General features: G+C 49.7%; 1 protein-coding gene across 30 annotated transcripts in view; it reads left to right on the forward strand.

The window, feature by feature from the left end:
- The window catches only part of CACNA1C (calcium voltage-gated channel subunit alpha1 C), a 740,665-nt gene that overhangs the window by 542,815 nt on the left and 175,795 nt on the right, over positions 1 to 22,055 (forward strand). For 21 of the 30 annotated variants that reach the window (XM_028829106.2, XM_028829113.2, XM_028829112.2 and 18 more), the window contains exons 8-9: positions 5,899 to 6,002; positions 14,306 to 14,478. In XM_028829106.2, coding sequence (XP_028684939.2) covers positions 5,899 to 6,002; positions 14,306 to 14,478 — 277 coding nt within the window. Of the gene's footprint in view, positions 1 to 5,898; positions 6,003 to 6,304; positions 6,409 to 14,305; positions 14,479 to 22,055 lie in introns of all 30 variants that reach the window. The other 9 variants (XM_028829139.2, XM_028829140.2, XM_028829143.2 and 6 more) reach the window with 1 other exon arrangement.

Here is a 22,055-nt window from a genome sequence, read left to right on the forward strand (position 1 = left end):
TAAGTGAGGAGCTGAGAAACCCTCAAGTAACCCAGAAACAGTGTCCAGGGCTCTTTCTCAGGTATCGGAGTAGAGACTATGTTAGGGCCTCTGTGGTCCCTGACTCTTCGCCTGACTCTGGGCTACCCCCAGAGTGCACCTGTTGCCTGAGATGGAGAATCCCTGATCTAAACAGTAAACTGGCTGTTCAGAAGCATATCAAGGAAGAGAGTCAGCATCTCTCAAAGCCATTCGTTAATTACTGGGTTTCATTTTATTTGTTTTGCTGGTATTACATGAGTCCTTATGATTCTGTGATTTAATTTAGCAAACATTTATTGAGCATTTACTCTTTCCTGGATGAGGGATGTGGGAGCACAGAGAAGAATAAGGCCTGCCCAGGCAGTTCAGGTCTAACTAAAGAGGTGCAGGACATGCAGAGGAACACAACTGAGCTGTGTGAGGCAGTACCCTCTGTGGGAGCAGGATAGCCCTGAGGGGCACAGAGCACTCCAGGACCAAGTGGGGCTTTGCTGGACCAGGAGAGAAGGCTCTTCTGCCTGGGGAAAGCAAGCTTTGTCTCAGTTTGGGAGGCTGCAGAGACCTGGATTTTAGGTTCTCTCAACATCACTATGGCAGTGAGCCAGTTGTCCCCTGCACAGGTCTTCACACTGGGGCCAACTACTGTCTACGACGGCTCCCAACCTCCCACATGTCAGCACCTGAGTCCATCTGAGTCCAGGGAGTTTTAAATACATGGAGGAGCTTATTTTTTTGGCTTGCCTTAGTGCTAGGAGCTTGTTTTCTTCCCCCGTGTAAACTAAGCGTTTATCTGGGTTCTGAGGCACTCCTGGGTTTTCAGCACACAATAAGCAGGTGCAGGGGTGGGGAGGATCCAGGCGAAGCTTGTTCCACAACTTCCTGCTCACTCAGTGCTCCATGAGGTAGCTGCCCGTGTCCCAGCAAGCAAGGTGACATAGGTTATGAAAGCCGCAGGTTGATGGAGCTATTGCCCTGAGCTGACTGGTGTTCGCTGGCAGCAGCAGATCCTGTGCCCCAGTGACGCTCTGTGTAAAGGACCTTGGCTTTCAGAGATTTACACCTCCTGCCTTTCCATGGCAGGTGTCAGCCTCTCTCTCGACATTTGCTGAAACGATTCAGTGTTTTTGGATCCACAGTGCCTGTGCCAAGAACCTTACAGGAAAGGTACGCACAGCTTGAGAACCCATGGAAAGTCTGCTAGGCAGGAGAGTGGCCTTGAGGAGATGGGCTAGGGAAGCTTATTCCCCTATTTGTCTTTTTGGGGAAAGAGAAAAAGCGAACTTGAGGGTTTAAATCTGGGGTTCCCTTCAAGGAATTAGATGCTGGTTTCCGAAGGGTCTTTGGTAGTAGTTTTCATTCAATGCCCCTCCCTTTTTAGTGAGGCTGTTTTGGCCAAGGCAGGGGCTGTCCTGCCAGTACTTGGGCCTGGAGGCACTCAAGGCTACAGACAATGAACTGACTTTCCTTCGGAAAGTCAGGAGACCCGAGGAACATGGCCTAATGGCTCTAGAAGACCTGTCCTTTATTTCACCTCTAAATAAGGGTGTCAGCAATCTGGGTCACTTTTTTATAAAAAATCTGACTTTATTCTTTGTCTTCTTAATAGCTCTATTTCAGCTGCTTTAGGACATCAATCTCATGACTCCAGGCGTCGCCCTACTTCAGAGCCACCCAGCTTTATGTGCTCTCTACTCAGCCAGCCCCCCAAAGTAGGTGGCCCAGAATAAAGAGGAGAAAGTAAAAGGGAAACAAAAGGAGAACTTTCCTTTCAGACCAGAGCCAGGCAGGTCAGAGAATCACCTTCTGTGGCGGCCGAGCATTGCTCACCCAGGCGGTGGGGTTCTGAGGACCACACTGGCCTCATCCATCTCCATGTCTTTTCTGTCCTCCTGCCTCCTGCCTTCCCCTGCTGTTCCCCATCTCGAAGCTCTAAAAAACCAGCCCACAGCCCAGGAGGGACCAAAGCAGAAGTGTGGGACGGCAAGGGGGACACATGGGTTTCCTCTTATGGCCCTGGCTGTCTGTGGGGCTATGACCTTGAGGTCTGTAGCCCCTGCTTTGAAGTCCTTCATATGCTGGAAGCCTCTCACCTTGTGTGTGGCACAGAGGAAAGGATTTCCAGACTAAGCTCGGGCCCTAGGAAATCTCCAAGGCTCGTGGGTTTGTGTGGCCTCCAAGGCTGCATTTTCATGAGGTTAAATGTTCACAAAATGTAAGGGGTGTGAGGAACCAGTGAGGAAAGATTTCATTTTGAGGAAGTTGCCTGGGCGCCATCAAGCCCAACTCCCACTTGCCATCTGCCCAGGCTCCAGAGGCAGCTTTGGGAGGGGAACCGTGGTGAGCACGCTGTGGCCTCCTGGAACTGGCTGCTCCCACGTGTCCTGAAGAAGGTGGGGTCTATTATCCAGAGAGGAGCAAGGGGAGCTTGCCAAGAACAGACCTCCTCTGCCACTCCCCATCCCCTGAAGCACACTTGGGGAAAGCTCCTCCGGGGTTGAACAGAACAGGCCAGTCGTTCGGAGTGGGTCCCTACCACGGGGTCCTGCACCGGCTTCAGGGTGCCCGTGTGCCCTCGAGACTGTCTGCAGGATGCTGTGTGTGTGCAGTGTGCATTACTTCTGGTGGGAGTCCATAGTTCTTAAAAGCTTTTCCTGACCACCCCACCCTTTCAAAAAAGTAAAGCAGTAGTCATTTACAGGAAAAGAATGAGACTGCTTCTGACTCTCCTTAGCAGGATTTACTCTTGAGAGAGGAAAAGCTACAAGGACACCCACAGGCTCCCCATGACCTTGGATCCAGGTTTCCCTCTTCCTCGGCAGGTGCCTGGGACTCCCATTCTAGGGCTGTCTCAACCCCATTGCTCTCGCTGTAGCAGAGAGTCCAATACACAACAGAATCCTTACACGGGGAAGTGCTCAGTAAATACTTGAACAAATGTGGACTCTGATGTGACCGCTGCTAAGAATAATCAAAGAATGACCTCACAGTTCCCATGGTCAAATGGGACCTGCAGCCCACAGCCCATCATGGCCAGCAAGGCTGTCGGTGTGGTCTGTGGTCAGGCAGCTCTTGGGGCTCTCCTGCCTTTCTCTCCCTAATCTCGTGTCACCAGTCCCACCCCATCCTCTATTGGCTCGGGTTTGTTTTTCTTCTCCTGGTGATGAAGTCTGGCGTGGTTTCCTTTGCACTCTTGGTTCAGACAGTTACCTTCTGGCTACAGGAAAGCTCCCAGGCTCCCTGGGATGGGGACAGGGTCTGAGACACAAGGACCCTTCACCCTGCCTCTCCTAACAACTGCTGTTTTGCTGGGTATTTTAGTGGTTCAGCCACTGGGAGAATCCTCCATCCTGCAGCCAGGATGGCTTTACAGCCATAGGCTCTGTTTTTAACAATTGCCAACTTCTGCAAACCTCCGTTGCTATCATAGGACCACATGGACCCTGGGGCTTCCTTCCTGCCCTTTGTCTCCATTGCCTTCAGTGGCTGTGCAGTGCAAGGTTGACACAGGCCTGCTGAGCCTGGCCCTTGCCCCGCTCAGCCTCACACAGCCGCTCTTCCACTGGTGGAAGCCTTCTGGGACCCTGCACGCTTCCTCCTGCAGTTGCAGCTGCCAGCCTGCACTGTAGCTGCCTGGTCATTTCCTGTCTCCCCTCTAGCAAGGATTTTGTGTTTCCAGCACAGTGCCTAGCACATATCAAGTTCACTCATTCACTCAAAGAACATTAGCTGAGGACCTAGCATGTGCAAGGCACACTTGTAGGCACCTGGGGTAGACCCGTGAACAAAGCAGGCCAAAACCACCTGTCCTCGGGGAGCTCACATTCTAGCATGGAAGACAAGCAGCAAATAATAAACGTAATAAATAGGTAATGTTACCAAGTGGGAAGCGCTCTGGGAAAGCAGACCAGACGCGGGAACATGAGCACACTCAGTAAACCCACGTTTGATTGAATTTCGCAACAGCACGGCCAAGTGGGCACATGCTGGGCATCTTCTCTCCCCATGAACACGGGGGTCCCTCAGAGACCCCCAGATGCGATGTTTGCACTATGCACAATGACTACATTGGGTGAATTTTCCTAACCAAAATTTAGTAATATCAGATACATATGAACGGATCCGTAAAGAACATACTGGGATGTCACACTTCATACCAGTCAACTAGCTAGGTGTCTCGGTACTTCTCAGTCTTCTGTTCCCTGCATGCAGAGAACATATTTATCCAGCGTACTTAGGCAAATGCAAGCGGCTGCTGAAGCTGCGAAGCCCAAGGGCTGAGGGCATTAATATCCCACCTGCCTGAACTCCTTTGAGACCCCTGGGTGGAAACCGTGGGGTGGTTATCTAACTTGAGTACAGCCTAGAATCACCTGGGGAGGTTAATAGGCAGACTGTGGGCCACTCTGAGACCTTGGGGCCGTGGGGCAGGAATCTGCTTTGTTAATAACTCTCCCAGATGTTTCTAATGCTGGTGGTCCTCGGACCACACTTGGAGGAACATTGCTATGCAACCTTGTGGAGGTACATGATGAGCCACAACACTTGTGTTGTTGCTTTTGAAGTTTGGAGCTATAGAGAGAACAGTGTGGTCAGTGGTGCTCAGGCGTGCCTCAGAATCACCTGCAGGGCCTGTCAAAATGCGGGTTGCTGGGCCTCCCCCACAGTGTCAGGGTGAGGTCTAGGTATATGCATTTCTGAACGGGTTCCCGGATGACGCTGAGGCTGTTCATCCATGGGCCACACTTTGAGATCCATTGATGTGACTCATTCAGGATGCCTGTGTGCCTTGGAAGTTTGGGTTTCTATGAGCTAATCACAAGGACAAAGTGGGGTTCATTTTTAGGAAGCCAGAACTTAACCCTGTGTAGTCAGAAAGCATCAGGAGAGAGAGATTTGGGAAACTAAATCAGAATAAATTTCCTCTGATGGAAGCATAGCTCTGCAATGTATCTGCACATTCCCCCCTCCAGCCAGTGGTGAGCTAATAAATGTTTAAGCATCTCTTAGAGATAGCGGGTACAGAGGGCTGATTTATTGCTTGCCTATCTCTGTGGTGTAAATACTCCCACCACGGTCAGTTTCAAGCCACTAGTGTGGTCGCTGCACACGGAGCTGGGAAGAGATGTGCACGGTGAGCTCCCCACAGCCCCCAGGAGCCAGCTCCAGCGCACCACTGCCTCCGGCTGCTGTAAGGGTTTGTGACCTTTCAGGGTGTTAGTTACAGTCAGTTCCCACATTAAGGACCGTATCCATCTAAGCTGTGGTTGCAGTCACAGGACCTTCCTCTGAATACATAAACTAAAATGATTGCCTCTCCCAGCCGGTGGCCCGCAGTATGTGTGAAGCACTCGGGTTTGGCCCCTAACTTCTGGGCTTGGCCCATGGTCCAGGTGGCAAGCCCTCGAGGAAGGTTATCTTTCCTCACACCTCCTCTGAGGTTTTGGTTCTCCAGGCCTGTCAGTTGAGGAGCTGACGCACTTCATACACCAAGGTCAGGGGCCTCCCGGGGCAATGAAAGGCTTATGTCCACGCAAACCCAAGTGAGCTAAAACCAGCTGAAGAAGTTAATTTTTGCGATGACCCATTTTCCCAGACAAGTGAATAGAAAACATTGGAGAAATGTTTCATTTTCAGAAAATAAAACCACAGAGAGATAGAGTGATTCCTCTTGAGGCAGAGCCGGCCGAGGTCCCCTTCGGTCACGGGAGGTCCTTTGAACATGGGTGATGCCCGGGTAACATGGGTATCCTGGGGCACATGAACAAAGCCCACGTTCAGCCCCGTCTGTCTCCTCCCGATCTGCTCACACCTGCTGCCTGCCTCTTTGCTGTAACCCAATTCTGCTGCTTCTTTCCTAACTTTCCTTCGTCTTTCCAGATGCAGGACGCTATGGGCTATGAGTTACCCTGGGTGTATTTTGTCAGTCTGGTCATCTTTGGATCCTTTTTCGTTCTAAATCTGGTTCTCGGTGTGTTGAGCGGGTAAGCTGACCGTTTCTATGTCCTCTCCACAACGCAGCCGAGCAAGGTCTCAGGTTCCACTCTATACATGCCCGGGGTCCTCAGGGACGGGACCCTGACAGGCCCAGGAAAACCACAACAAAGTCTCCGTTCAACCACAAATTCTGACCCATTGGCCGGGCAGGCTGTTTGGCCTCTGATTTGCACCTAGAGGGTCCCCGGGTCCCGGCGCTGCGTGGGTCAGTGTCCCGGGAGCCGGGGACCGGCACTGGCCGTGCTCGGTTGCTGAGTGTGCCTCACTAACTATCATTCCGTTCTTCCAGGTCAATGATGCCGTAGGAAGGGACTGGCCCTGGATCTATTTTGTTACACTAATCATCATAGGGTCATTTTTTGTACTTAACTTGGTTCTCGGTGTGCTTAGCGGGTAAGCAGGACCAAGGAAAAAGGTCTTGATTTTTCCATTTATTTTTATTTATTCTTTCTGCTATTCCTGGCTGTGTTCTTCTTCTGGCTCTGATGAACCTGGGATAAGGGGTCACCACAGGAGCCTTGAAGTGGATGTCCTTGTCCTGGCTGGGTAAAGGGTCAGATGGGCCACTGGTCTCGGTGGTGGACAGTGGAGGAGAGCTGGCTTCACCACAAAAACTGGGTCCAGCCAGCCCCTCCCAGCCTCAGGCAGCTGTCCAGGCAGGCAGGGCCCTTCTCCTTGTGCCTTCATGGCCTCTGGTGAACAGGCCTGGGTAAGAAGAGACTGGTTTAAAACATAAACAAAGACAGACTCAACATCTAATTCTCTTCCGTTTTAATTCATAGACTGAGCAGTCTATCTCTGACTTTCCTTTTCTGAACGGAAAGGAACCTTAACTGTTTGAAGTCATAGATTATTTAAGAATAGAAGAGATAGGGTACACTTTCTTCTAACTTTAGTCGGCTGCAAGTATCACATCTACCTAATTTCAGCCCTTGCTCACATGAAATTGGAAGTGGTAGAAGTAGCTGGGCATGGTGGTGCACACCTGTAGTCCCAGCTACTCAGACGGCCGAGGCGGGGGGATCACTTGAGCCCAGGAGTTCAAGGCCATGGTGAGCTATGATCATGCCACTGCACTGCAGCCTGGGCAACATAGCGAGAGCGCATGGTAGAAGTAGCATGTGGTTGGAAGGTCAAGGAGCTTTTCATCATGGAAACGCCTGAGATATTTCCTCAGCCCACTTTCTTCTTCAGAAGTCCACACCAGCCATGCCAAGGCCTAACACCTAAATGCTCCTGGTGACCGGCTCATGGGTGACCACTCTGCTGCCTTTGCCACTTGGGGGAGGGGGTTAATCTACTTCTACTCTGCTTGAGACTGGTCAGCTGCTTTGCAGTCTTTCCTAAATATCTAGAGAGGTTAATGCTGGGAGAAATTTAGGTATAAAGAGAACGATTGCTCCCCACTTTTCCCCAGTGCATAAGCTGGGAACAGCTACTCCCAGCTCCTACAGCTGCCCTAATGCAGTGCGGAGCAGTGGGCTTGGCCTTCAGAGCTGCGTAGAGGAAACAGTCTCCTCCCAGCCCTTCCGCCTCCCATGGAGAGTGGCCCGATAGAGACCTTGATGACAAAATGCCTTTTTCCAAGGTGAGGCCACACAGGAGACTAGTGCCTTCCATCAGGGATATCAGTGATGAGCAGAACAACGTAAGTCTCGGATTCATTGCCTGGAAGGCAGAGAGGTTTTTGGTGTCATGTTCAAACACAAGAAAATGCCCCTGTGTTTATTTGTGAATCTCCAAGAAAAGGATTGAAAACATCAACCTCATCACCCTGAATCAAAGCAGAAATTGAGGCATCCCAGCTCTGCCCTGGCTGGGTGCATAATGTTGGGTGGTTTGACCTTTTTAAATCTTAGATTTCCCATCCGAAAAAGGGAAGATGATAATTCCGGTGCATAGGTGGCTGTGATGATAGGATAAGATCATTTTCAGAATACTTAACACAGTGGTATATAGTAAGGGCCCAATAATGGTGCTATCATTACAATGGTTATTATTTACTTGGTGCCTGTTATAACTGGAATTACAGAATCATCAAATGTTAGAAATGCTTTTCCTCGTAAAGATGAGGAACGTGAGCCCAGAGATGTTAAGCGACTTGTACAACGTCACTTCCCTGGTAAGCAACAGAACCAGAGCCAGCACTCAGGCACCGCCTCCCATGTGATCTACGATGAATGAGCTTGAACTGCAACACAAGCCACAGCTCAAGACTTTTAAATGAATGTAACTTCACTTTCTTCCCCTGGAGATTGGGAACCAAATCTGAGCAAGTAACCCCCCCGCCAAGAGCCTGAAGTGGAGAATGAGGGCTGGACCCTGAGGGTCCTCCCTGAGCAGAACGTCTGTCCACAGTCACTCTTGGCCCCCCAGAGGAGTAATCTTCCTGGTGGAATCAAAGCAGTGAAGTCAAGTGACAGAAGCTGCTGATGTTGGAGAAAAAGCCACTTCGAAGGCCATATCTTGGCTGACTCAGCCTAAATGTGCTAGAGTGTGTTTAGACACCTCACCCCAAACCTGAAGCTTAGTAATACTCAGAAATGTTGGTTGACTCAGAACAAGAACATTAAGGCTATTTGACCTCTGAACTTAGGAGTCTTTGAGTCTATATGCTGGTCTTTCCTGGGGACCTTCCCCAACCTTTCTTTCCTGACCCGTTCTGAGAGCTGCCATCTGCTCCTTGCAGCTCCCGAATCACTGATAGAACATCTGCCAAGGCTTCCTTGGCCAAGGGTCTGCTCTGAAGAGCAAAGAGGTGTGTATGGGTGAGCACCTCCCCTTTCTGGTTTAAGGAGGCCTTTCCTTATGTGTCAAGGGCTGGCCATTCTGAATTGGTTCCCCCTGCCCCATGCAGTGCCAAAGCTGGAATCAGGCTTCTGTTGACTGACCACTCAGAGGCAACGGTTTCCAGTCAGTCTTGATTAGCCAGGACCGTAGAATAGCCACCCACTTACTGGGTGCAGATGTAGTCGACCATGCAGTCAAACGCCCACTTATTCATCAGACTTCTGATTCAGCTACACTTCCAGAAGCATTCAAAAAGGTCTCACAGCTCCATGAAGTTGACTGTCACAGTGACAGCATTAACAGTCCCTAGCATTCTCTGTGTCAGGCTCTGTGCTCGGCGCTTTTGCTAGATTCACTCAGTTAATGCCCATGGCAACTCAGTGAGCTGGGGTTATTCCTGTGTCCATTCTACAGAGAAGGAAAGTGAGGCTTAGTAGCCGAAACGACCTCAATTCCAGCAAGTGAAAAATACAGGATGCAGAGCGGAGCCCAAGCAATGTGAATCCATGGCCTCTATTCCTGACCTCTGTGGTGTACTCTCCCCAAATCCATGGGACGGGTCCATCCCATGCTTTTAAATGGCAGGCGAGAAGTGGAGAGGGGAAGAGCAGAAGCTGCAGTAGGAAGGGTGAGAGGAGTGAGCGGGCAGGCACAGAAGCAATCAGCACAGGCTGCGGGAAACAGCCAGCAGGCACACAGAATCCCAGCAGGAAGCTGCAAAGGCAACCACCCAGAGGTCTGCAGCAGGGCAGGGCTGTTTAGCAGAGGGGCAGGCAGCCCTGCAGATCTTCATGGCCCTTGAAAGAGAGCGAAGCCACTAACTGAATAGCACTGCAGTCTTGGAGCCTTCTGGGACTGGGAGGAGTGTGAAACCCTACATTCCAACAATTAAGGATAATAGGATTTTATAGCCCAGCGCAGTAACTCATCCTCATAAATCATGTCCTTCAGTCACTAAGGAAAGATTGAATGGTGCTTGGTATGTTCTGCTCGTGAAGGTAGAGAAGATGACTCCATAAAGCTTCCATTTAAAGTGTGGAAATTCAGGGCTGTGCATGGCGGCTCATGTCTATAATCCCAGCGTTGGGAGGCTGAGGCAAGAGAATCATGTGAAGCTAGGAGTTTGAGATCATCTTGGGCAACATAGTGAGACCCCTTCTCTCTAAACAAAAAAATTTTTTTAATTAGCTGGGCGTGGTGGCAGCACCTGTAGTCCCAGGTATTCAGGAGGCTGAGGCGGGAGGATCACTTGAGTCCAGGAGTTTGAGGCTGCCGTGAGCCATAGTCGTGCCACTGTACTCTAGCCTGGGTGACAGAGTGAGACCCTGTCTCTAAAAGTAAAAAAGAAAAAAATGTTTTAATGGAAATTCAGACTTTGGCCCTGAGAGGGTGAGACCTCTTCTATCTGGAGCATGCACACATCCAGAACACCTATTTCTGATGAGGCCAGATAGAGTCAATATAAAGAATAGAATAATTAAAGGATTTTTTCTAAATACTTCATTATCTGATGGTCCTCACATTAACCCTATGGGAGACATAGGGCTGGTGCTTGTATAGATAATAATCCGATTATGATTACTTCCCCTCAGAAAGCCCAATCTCCAGCCGACTAGAGTAAAGTCTACAACAGTGATGATGAGATTCTTGAAATGGCCCTTAAAGCTGTAATGAGGTGGAAGCCTTTGGACTCTGGACTCCGGTTACTTCTTGTTGTTAAGCGATTGCAAACAGAGGGCTTGGGAAGTGCGCCTCCGGTTGGCAAGAGGCCCACGATTTCTTACATAGGTAGTCATCCCATCCCTTTTCCACTGGGAGTTGGGCGTGTCTTGTCCCCAAAAAGCAGAGAACCCCTGGAGGTAGGCATTTTCTAGCCAGGAAGTACCACTGGACCACGGCCCCACAGTTAAGACACAGTATCTGGGACCAGAAGAAAGCAATGAAACGTCAGGACACACGGGCCTTGTGGGTGGGAGCAGAAGAGATGGTCCAAGGTACACATTCAGTGCCCCTTATTCATGGTGGTCACGTTCCATGAAGTCACCACAAACCTGAAGTAGTGAACACTGAGACGTTCGTCCTGGGGAACCACAGAGTTATTTCCTGTGAGCCTCTGCTCACGTTTTGTCAACCAATCAATACGTAACCTTGTTTTAAGTGTGTTTCTATTTAAAGACACTTTATTTCATATATACGATTGATTCATTAACATTAAACGCGTGGCCACCAGCAGTGTAACTCGCGCCTGCGTGAAGCTTACTTAATGCACGTGTTTTCTCTGTGCAGCACGTCATAGCCCTCCTGCGCATAGTGACACTGGACGGCACTTCCGCATTATGCTTGGGGCCATTTTAAACAGCAAAATCACCAACAAAAAGCACAAAAATGAGACAATCTCAAAAATGAGGCACTAAGTGGACGGTGAAAAGGACACCTCATAGTGTGAGGGCCGAATTGGGAAGGCAGAACTCTGCATGTCCCCTTGTTTGGCCTCAGCGGGAACACGTAGAGTTTTTGTCATCTGCACATGTCCACAGGTGACTAAAAGTGCCACGAGTATTGATTCTGGAGTTACAAACACATTTTAGTGAGTAGGCGCATTTGTAGATGTGGGATCCACAAATAAGGAGCCTGGGCGGTATCGATGATGGAAGGGCCTAGCACGCCTCGGGCTGTTGGTTGGATTCCATACCCACCGCCCCGTGCATGCTTTGCGCCGCTGAGCCCTGGCCCCCGGCTCTCCACACCACCCCTCGTTTTTCATGTTGGCCATTGCTGGCGAGAGACGCAGTCCTGTCTTATGACAAATCCCACAGCAGTGACTGATTGTCTTGTCGGCTGTAGTCCTTGGGCCTGGTGCAGCCTGTCAGGCTGGAGCTCCATGTCTTCATTAGCTCAGTCCCCAGAGCAGGAACATGGCTGGCATCCAGGTAAGGAGATAAAGAGAGCCAGGCACTGCCACCAACAGATCCTTTCCTGTGTGGGGACTGCCGAGGGAAACCTTGGCTCACCTTCCATCCAGCCTCAAGCCTGGCTATGCCTCACACTCCATGGGATGCAGCCATGCTCCAGATCTGACTAAAGCCCTTCTCCATCCCTCTCACACTCCCAAAACACATCCCTCCTCTATGAGGAAAATTATCTTCAAGCCAGGCAGAATCAGCAGCCTACCTCATGTTCTATTTCTCCCCCTGGATGTTTATTTTAGATCCCCAAAGGCCTCGGGGTATAGATGGTGAGCTTCATTCCGTAGGGCTGATGCTGTAAAAGAGGATTGGGCCAATTGTCCCTGCTCCAGTTGAGTCCCAGTCCTCTTCTCCCAACTCCAAAAGAAGGATGGGTAGGTGTTTTGTAACCAGAACTTGAACCCTCTGCAAAGTCACCTAAAAGAACTGAAGTGAGCCCTTACAAGGGACTATGAAGTTCAGCCCCTTGCAACTCCAAACCCACCCCAGAGGGGTGCAAATGGAGGTAGACAGAAAGACAGTCAAGAGAGGAGGCCTTGAAACACAGTTTTTGGAGTTGATTTGCATAGGGAGAAAAATGCTATATGAGGTTACTGTCTCCAGGAGCAAGACTAAGGCCCCGGAGGCTTAACCAGGTACAGGGGATAAAAGGTTAGGAGGAGAGGGGATGGCATCTCTCTATGATCATCCCCAACAGGGAAGGAGCAAAGCTTCCCTCTCCGTTGTGAGCTGTCAATCTGTCTGCTTTTCCCTAGCATAAAACTCCTTGGGAAGGAAATGAAGGTACCCGCTGGTTGGCAGGAAGCCCAAGAAGCAGTAAGTTCAATCCAATTAGAATTGGATTCAATCAAATTTAAGAGGAAAATTCAATCCAAACCAGAGCATCATTAAGGCAGCAGTTGAAGAGAACTGGTTAGCTTGAGAGCCCCCACATTCTCCCAATTAAAAAGTTCCCTAGGCCCCACCCCAGCCCCAACTCCATCTCACCGTAAAGACGGTGCATGCTGAAATCAGTGCACTCCCAAGTGGCACAGGCCAAATGCAAGCACTAGGCAGTGCAGGTAGTGATGGAACTTCCCCACAGGACAGTAGACTCAGGAGTAGAGCCCTTTGCCCTCTAATGGTTTGTGGTGCCGTCCCTCCTTCCATGGTGCCTTTCCTAGAGTGTGGCTTGAGCAAAAAATTCTCCAAGGTGCTTCCAGCAGCCTCTTGCCCTGAACGAGGCCTTCACTGGTGAGAGAGGAAAACACCATATGGCTCCAAGAATTAACCAAGATGTCCTGTGCATGTACACACACACACACACACACACAAATACACATATCCACGCACCACCAAGGGCCTCATTCCCCAAAGACTGCATATCACAACCAAAAATACTCCCCATACCTATTTTGCAAGAAAAGGCACAGACTTGCTTTGAGGGTTGAGAATTTGCTGTGTTGATGATTGCCTTCTGCTGCCAGCCTCCTCCTTGCTCAGAAAGTGAATTCGAAGTCAGAGAGAAAATTAGGACAGAATCGTAGAAAAGAAATAGTTATTGTGTCAGAAATTTTTCAATAGGCCCTTCTTCCAGCAAATCCCACTCCAGTTTCAACGTCTACTCATTATTACTTTAAACCCAAATGCATCGTTTAACTTTTATATCATCTTGATTTTAGGTATTTTTCCATTCTGATTGGATTTCTTTAAACCAAAAGGGCAGCCCCCGGGACATTTTCTTGTGTTTGGAACCTTCATTTGTCTCCATGTAGGAGAGACCCTTCTCTAGATTAGAAAAAAAATCCTTCCAGGAATGCTGAGTGGCAGGTTGAGCTCATCATAAGAAGAGAGATTGAGGACATTAAATCTCCTGGGTCCCAAATCAGTGGTATACTGGTAAATATTTAACAATAGGCTATCTGGGGGGAAAGCCCTGGTTTTCAGCATTTGCCAGTTACCGTGGTGTAAATATTCCCACCGTGGCCGATCTCAAGCTACCAGTGAGCCATCCCTGAAGCCAGAGTTGGGAAGAGACATGAATGATTGGCTCTCAGGACCTGGTGCGAGTGAGTGGGCTTTGGTACACTGCTGGTCTAACACCTTGTGTCACCTGGAGATCCTTGGGAGAATTTTAAACTGCCACTCAATACTGGGTGGGATGGAAATGCATGTTCTGGAATGGTGGTGGAGGTTTTTAGTTACTGCTTGGAACGGGTTTCCAGGTCTTTGGAGAACAGTTATTAAAAAAGCAAAGCCTGTGATCATGATCCAGGAAAAGAGGGAGATGGACTTCATCCATCCCCTTAAGCCTCTCCTGGCCTGTGTCAGGATTGTCCCCTTACTGACGCTTCCCATCGAGGTGAGAGTAGACAAAACCTAGGCTGGCTAGCGGATCTGTCTGTGGAAAGTAGGGGCGTGTGGGCAGGTTTCTCCCTGCAAAGCAATTAAGACTCTTGTTTCTCCTTATCTCCATCTCTCCTTCCATCCTCGACCCTTCTCGGTGTTCCCTCCTCTGTGCTCTCCTGCCCTGCCCCTCCTCTCACTCTCACCAGAGAGTTTTCCAAAGAGAGGGAGAAGGCCAAGGCCCGGGGAGATTTCCAGAAGCTGCGGGAGAAGCAGCAGCTGGAAGAGGATCTCAAAGGCTACCTGGACTGGATCACTCAGGCCGAAGACATCGATCCCGAGAACGAGGACGAAGGCATGGATGAGGAGAAGCCCCGAAACAGTGAGCAGCCGTCTTCTTCTGTGTTTGGGCTGGGTTCTGGGGGAGAGGAAACAACATCGGGGTCAACACAGAACTTTGACTGCCACCCTTTCTTGGCAGCCCACGGTGTACCTTCCTGGAGCCGCACTTATCTCACTGATGGCAGTCACAGTCTTGCCACACACAGACATCGCTCACATGCGGGAAATCATAGCTGTCGATCTAGAAAACCTCATGCTCCTTTTAGAATATCTCACCTTAAAAGACAGTTGAGATGTTGCTAAGGCAGAGGCTTGTTTAAAATCAGAGATCCTTCTCCTCCAAGTTCCACCTTTTAGGGCCAGGGCACAGGCTTCCCATTTGAAAGCACAGGCTTGTTTGAAAGGAACAATGTCTGCCAAGCAGCTGCCTGGAAAACTTTATACCTGCTCAGGTATCCTTCCCCTCTTTGCAGAAGATTTCCGGACACTGCTGAGCTTTCTCGTAGGAAAGGTAGCCAAAGGTTTTCTTAAGGGGGTTAGCTTCAAAGACCTGGGGAAGTGCTAAGTGGGAGTGTTGGGGGAAGCCCAGAGGAATTTGGCAGAATCCAACTAGGTGATGGAAATTGAGCCAAATCCCTTCCTCAGGGGTTCACGTGGCCCATTATTGGATAGGCTGTGGCTGGGATAGAAATGAGAGTGATGGATGGCATTGACTCACAAATATGTAAAAAATGATGGATCATGAAAATTCAGGCTCTTATCAGATTAGCCCAGTGGTTCTGAAAGCGTGGCCCCTGACCAGCAGCATCAGCATTACCTGGAAACTTGTTAGAAATGCAAACTCTTGGGCCCCACTCCAGACCTACTGACCCAGAAACTGTGGGGATGGGGCCCAGGAATCTGTGTTTCGACAACTCCCCCAGGTGATCAAGATGCATAGTAAATTTGAGAACCTTTGGGTTAACTCTGACCACTCTCTGTATCTCATTTCGTCTCGATCTCTGTGACTCTAACCATACTCTTTCTTTCTTTTTCTGTGTGCAATATCTTTCTCTTTCACTACACATGTTTGAATAGGTGCATTTCTGTCCTCTCAAGCAGCCTTACTTAAAAACAGTTTCCTAAACACTGAGCATCTAGAGTAGTCCAGGAAGCAAACAGGTTAAAGAATCGTCCAGGGCATTTGCTGCGTGGAGTCATGCCGACAAAGGCAGGGAGCTGGAACTTCACCCTGAGCAGAGAGGACGATGAGCAGAGCTGCCAGGAGCAGAAACAGGTGCAGGAAGAAGGGACGAAGACAGCCAAAGATGTTCACGGGAGCAGAATCTCTGCTCCCTCATTTTAAAGATGGATTTAATAAATCTATCAACCGCTCCCTTTCTGATAACACTGCTCAAGGAGCAAATACAAATTTAAAGCACACAAACAACAAGGGACTGGTAACAACATAATTTAGTAACCTAAGGAGGCCTTTGTGCTCTGCTAAGTGGTTTTGCAAGTTGGAATACAGGGCCTTTGATGGGTTATAACAATGAGCCATGATGCCATTGAGGGTCTTCCTGGAAAAATGCCTGACGGCTTCTATTACACTGTTGATGGAACTGAGGAGTAGTGGATTCGTTTGTGGCACTGAGTGGTATGCTAAATAAACAAGTTGGCCTGTGAGCCACGGAGAAGCATACCTCTAAAATGCAGGAGTTTGTGTGCTGGCTCCTGGCTCCACCCTAAGTCAGAGCACTGGCCCTCCCTTGTGACTCATGGTGATGAGCATTTCTGTAGCGTGTGTTACTGAAAACCTGCAATAGCCACTACATGCTTAGCAGCCAGCGGCTGTTCACTGAGATAACAGAACATAGCTAAGAACTGTTCTCTGCCTAAAGCAGGAGCTTCCAAGGGAGAGTGTGCGGCTTCTCCATCCAACCCATTAAATGAATAAATTCCTAGGAGAGTTCCCAGCGTGGAGTATTCTTTGCAGCTGGAGCAGATCACATTGACAAGGCCCCTCTACCCAACTTTCTTGACAAACTTGGAGAAGAGCGTAACGAGCTGCCTACCCCAATAGACAGTCTCGCCAAGATTTTCCTAAGCCTAGATACGGATGGTCTTAGACTCTGGAGACTGGCTTTTCTTGCCTTGCACTGCTCCCTTACGGCTGGAGGAGCCCTGGGGGTCTGCTTCTTGTCCTAGGAGGACTGGAATGGGAGCCTGGCTCCTTCGTTAGTGGAAATGCTAATTAGTGGGACGGTTCCAGGGGATGAGGCAGGGGAATGAATATTTTAAAAAGCAAGGTGTACAGAGTAAGATAGACACATGCAATGAAGTGGAACGTGAGAGACAGGAATGGAGCCAGGAAGAGAATCCAAAGGACTGCGTCTGTTGGGGAAGTCCAATGAAAAGTAGAATTGATGTGATGAAATGATTAAGGAATCAGAGGCCTAATTCACTTGCAAAAAAGGCAAGACAGTGGCTCAGAAACTATCTTCCTGTCTTGAGAATTTCGTAGATTGCCCTTTGAAACAAATACAAGGGGAGAAATCCTGCTACGTTTGAAGCATGTGTGTTTCAATTACCGTAATATCTTAGCCTTTGAAGCTTCTAAAAGACTACAGTATGGTATGTTTGCCAACTCTCTTCAGCTCAAAAGCTAAGTCATCTTTTAAGAGAAAAGGCTGATCACTCTTCATCAGCAGCTATATTGACTCTGCTTCTCCCCGGGCAGCATCCGTATTCCCGTGGTGTGAGGCTAGGGAGGTGGGGCTGGGTGCAGCGCAGGAGCTGCTTGGTGACACACAGCATACCTGAGGGGAGCCCAGGGATTCTGTTTTCTTAGGGAAAGCTGCAAAAGCCACCAAGGAAGTAGAAGAAATGGGCTGGAAGGACAACAGAAAGAAAGCATGCAGTTGGGAGGCTTTTCTCTAAATATTAGAGTAAGTGAAGTGGCCAGTAAGTTATATGCAAAAATATGTTCCAGTTCATTCATTCATTAGTCCACCCACTCACAAATGAAAGGTCTGCTCTCTGCCAGGCACTGTTGTAGACACTGGTGATAGAGCAGTCAACACGGGAGTCAAAAATCCCTGCCCTCGTGGAACTTAGATTCTAGTAGAGAGACAGATGGTAAATTAAATAGCACGCCAGAGAGGGGCGAAGCAGTGAAGGGGGAAGAGTGTTGAGAGGTTGTGGTTTCAGAGGGGCAGCCAAGGAATGTCTCACGGAGAAGGCAGCATTGGAATAAAGACTTGGAGGCTGCAAGGAAAGGCACCCTGCAGATAGTTGGGAAATAGCCTTCTAGGGGTTAGCAAGAAGGGGCCAATGAGACGGGGGCCACACTGATGAATCCGGAGCTGAGGAGGCTTGTGCAGCTGGAGAGGAGGGAGCAAGGGGGTGAGTGGTGTGAGGTGAGGCTGTGGGATCCAGGGAGTAGAGTACATAAACTGTTGTGAGAACTTGGCTCTTACTGGGAGTGAGCCAAAGAGCCTCTGGAGGGGTTTGAGCAGAGAAGCAACACGATCTGACAGACCCTGATCAGGGTCCGTCTGCCTGCCATGTGCAGAATGGAGTGAAGGTGGGCCAGGGGGAGGCAGGGGTCCCGTCAGGTGCCTGCTGCCTCAGGAGATGCTGGGCCTGGTCTTGACACCCATGGAAGTGATAAGGTCAGACTTCAGGATGATGTCATTTGCAGACGCATCAGATATGGGATGTGAAAGAGAGAGGTCAGGCATTTTCCAAGGCAATTGTTCTAAATGATACCAAGAGTGGAATTATCATTTATGGATATGGGGGAGTCTGGGAGAGGAACGGGTGTCAGGGCAGGAGGATCAGGAAAGCCATCACAGACCCTGAAGTTTGAAGTGCCTATTAGACATCCAAGTGGAAATGTTGAGTATGTAATAGCGAATGAACCTCTCCAGGAGAGAGATCTGTGGCTGAACTGTAATTTTGAGTCAACAACATATAGAAGATACTTATCCCCTGGATCTCTGGATGAGATCACTGGGGTGTGAGTGTAGACAGAAGTGAGATGCGGTCCCAGAACTGAGTCCTAGCCCTACTGATGTTTGGAGATTGGGGTAAAGGGAAAGAACCAGCAAACAGGACTCCTAAAGGCACGGTCAGAGAGACAGGAGGGAATGCAAAGGAAGGGGTGTGAGTGTTGCTGCTGTGACTGGAAACTGACCATTGCCCTTAGCAATGTGGGGCTCACTTGCTGGTGCCTTAACACAGGCTGTTGGATGAAATGCTGGGGAGAAAGCTTCCTGGCGAATCAGTCTTACCCTGTGCATCTCTCGAGTCTGCATGCCTCCTGCAATGGCATGGAGCGTTGCTCTGCAGGCTTCTTGCTTCTTTGGCATGGCCCAGCTTCCAGCCACCTGAAGAGTTTGGCCATCAGGAAACCACAAAGAGGACAGGAGGACACTCACACAGACTCTGGCATGCCCATGGCCTCAAGACAGTCAGTGTCTAAAGCTTTGCCCATCATGATGTTCCCTTCTACAGCAATGCCAACACTAGTCACTGCCTCTGCAACGGGTTACCGACAGTCTTGGAAAAAAGAGGACATGATACTCAAGAGCCATTTCAGAGCCAAAAAGGCAAGAAAGGGGCATGTTCATGCACTGTTACCCCGGATGCAGCTTCCTAAATGGGGCAGCCAAGAGCCAAGCCCCTTTCCTCTCTGGGTATAGACTAGGATAATGTTGAGGTCTGCCCACTCTAGTGACTGCTTCTTCCCTGCCTCTGAGCAGCAATGAGCAGCCCCTGTGAAGGGACCCATTGCAAAACCATCATTACCACACGGGTTTATTGTCATCAGCAGAGATGGACTGCTTCAAGGGACGGGGCTCATTTTCCAGCTCCAGTGTTAAATCTAATAGAAAGTGAGACACTAGAGGGAGAAGCCATAAAGAAAAAGAGACAGATTTTCTTCTTTTTCCTCTTCAAGATCAAAAAACACATTTATTAAATATCCATCTTTACGGGAATCTCTCTCTCATGTCGTTAAGACAACTTAAATGCAGCCCTGGCTCTCTAAAGCTTGCAGTCTAAGCCAGACATTGATGTGGATGAGCATGTAAAAAGACAGACAGACGGTGGAACCAAAATATTGAATTTCCATGCAGATAAGCAGGATTAAATATTTACCCCATGGTATTGAGTTGTGTGACTCGGGAGCCACTTTTGCAGTCATCACCAGCTAGCAGAGCCACGTGCCTGCTGCCTGCCCCACAGAGTCTAGGATCACATATTATTGAGACAAGAAATTGGAAGGCTTGTAAGAGCTGCAGGTTGCCCACGAAAGGGCCCCATGTGGCTTGAGAGCAGTAGCCTGAATATCGTTGATTTACATTATGTATGTGTCAAGGGCATGTACATAGTTATTTGATCTTTTAAAATAAAATCAGTTTGATCAATATTTACCCTGGACCTCTGGATACCTACAACACAATCCCTTGAAGCATCTGGCTCAGATTACGTGAGAAGACACACTGATGTTTGTTTTCGTCCTTGATTCTGCTCATACCTCGCACTGTTAAGTGATCGTGCTGCCAGGCCATGAAGTGAGAGCAGATCCTTAAGGCAGAGCCTGGAAGTAGGTCCTGAGCCTTCACGTAAACTCTCAGCTGGTCCTAATCAGAGCCCTGGAAACTTTAGTGCTGGAAAGTTGCCGGAGAGATCAGGTGAGGAAACTGGAGCCCAAGGTGGGTAACAGCCACCTGGCTAAATGTCACTAAAGTCAGCACTCGAACCCAGGGCTCCAGATTCCCCACACAGGACCCTGCCCTGCAGACCACAGTGCTCCTTACAGAAGCCTTCTCGGACACCCAGGCAGCAGCACTCCCTAACTGTCCCTCTGTCCCCGTAGCTCTTGGGGCACGTCCCCACTTATCTTGTGGAATTACATCCACCTCGTTGCACTTGCTTGCTGGGCTACACTGAGAGTTCCTTCACTGGGCTGCCTTTAATTCACCCTTGTATCCCCATGACCTGACATAGCCCAGAGCATGGGAAGGTCATGGCACATACGAGTCACATGATCACACGCAAGCGCGAGTGCATGCCATATGCAAGTTTTGGCAAAGCACCTTCTGCCATGCTCTGAGCTCTGAGCTGATAGAGCAGGTGAGCTCACACTGCCACTGGACTGAGTTGGCTCATTGTTCTGTCTGCTCAGAACTGACTTCCTTGTGGCATCGCCAATGACATCCTTTCAAAGTCATTTCCTTTCATGAACACAGTTGCTCTCCAGTAGCCCTCAGTCACCCTCAACTCCTGGAAGGCACCATTTGGAAACAGGCGAATAAGCACAGAGCCCCCCATACGTGTGAACAGCGGTGATGACAGGGAAATTGAAGTGCCATGGGAAAGCATTGGGAGTTCTTAAGCAACGAGATTGTGCTGTTCCCTGAAGGCCATGGTGACTAGCGGGGCTGAGTACTGGGGCTCTGCAGTGAAACCACTGATGGATATTTCTGGCCCTGGTAGTCATGAATACCCATGGGCGAGGTCCTGTGGACTTGGTGTTGTGAGAGGCGTCTCACCCAGTGCGGGGGTGGGGACCACGTTGTAGTAAGGATCCAGAAGGGGTCTGTTCATTGGTAGCACATTACTTTTGGAGCACAGCCTGGCTGCTGTGCTGTCTGGCCCCATAAGTGTACAGATGCCATTTTCCCAGCCGGGGGAGCAATGGAAGAGCTATGTATGGAAGGCCTGTGTCGTGTATACAGTGCGAAGTAGGCACGTCAACCTGTCTCCGTGAGCTGTCAGACACTTCCCAAAGCAAAACCACCAGACTTGGGCAAAGCTTGCTGACTTAAGCTGTTGGGAAGGCGTGGCAATCTTCTCACTGGCCAATGGGCATGTGTTTCAGAGGAGTGGGAAGGTGACAGCCACAAAGCATTTTGACAAGAGACATTCACGGCTTCCTGGGCCTGGCATTAGATCAGCATAAAGGTGCCTGGCAGCTCTGCCAAGCCATCAGCTAATAAAGGCTCTGCTCCCCTTAGGGAGATGCCTGCTTGACTTTAGGGGAGTGTCCAGGCCAAAACAATAACCTTGATAAGCCAACAAACTGCAGAATCCAGATGGCTAGGTTTATGGTGGAGAGTATTGTCAATACCAGCTGAGAAAGGCACCAGAAGAAGGATTCCCATACTCTTTTTAGATACCTGCCTTTGTGTTGGTCTGCCTTTCACTGTGTAACAGCTATGGTGGGAATAGAAGCTGTGTGGAGGGGCCTATGAGAAGCAGGGGCCGGGTAGGGTGCTGTGGAGGCCACACCGTGGTTTTGGAGGGACAGGAGTTATCAGGGAGCCGCCGGAAGCTCTCCTGCAGTTTATGGATGGGGAGCAGCTGTGTTCCTGGGATCACTGGCCAGCCAGCCACCCCACAGGGACAGAGCAAACAGGCTGTTAGCTCTTGAACTGCCAGGCACACTGGGGGTCCTTGGCAAGGAGTGGAGCATGAAGGCCCTGTTCCTCTCCAGGGCCTGGAGGACAGCATCCTCTGCCTGCCCACCAGGGTCCTGGCCCAAACCAGCATCTTCCCAGCCCACTTCTCTCTCCAGAGGCTTCATTATCTTCCCAGTTCCCCGGGCTACAAAGCCTCCTTCCTCTCCCT

The sequence above is a fragment of the Macaca mulatta genome, chromosome 11 (assembly GCF_049350105.2).
Source record: "Macaca mulatta isolate MMU2019108-1 chromosome 11, T2T-MMU8v2.0, whole genome shotgun sequence".
NCBI lineage: Eukaryota > Metazoa > Chordata > Mammalia > Primates > Cercopithecidae > Macaca > Macaca mulatta.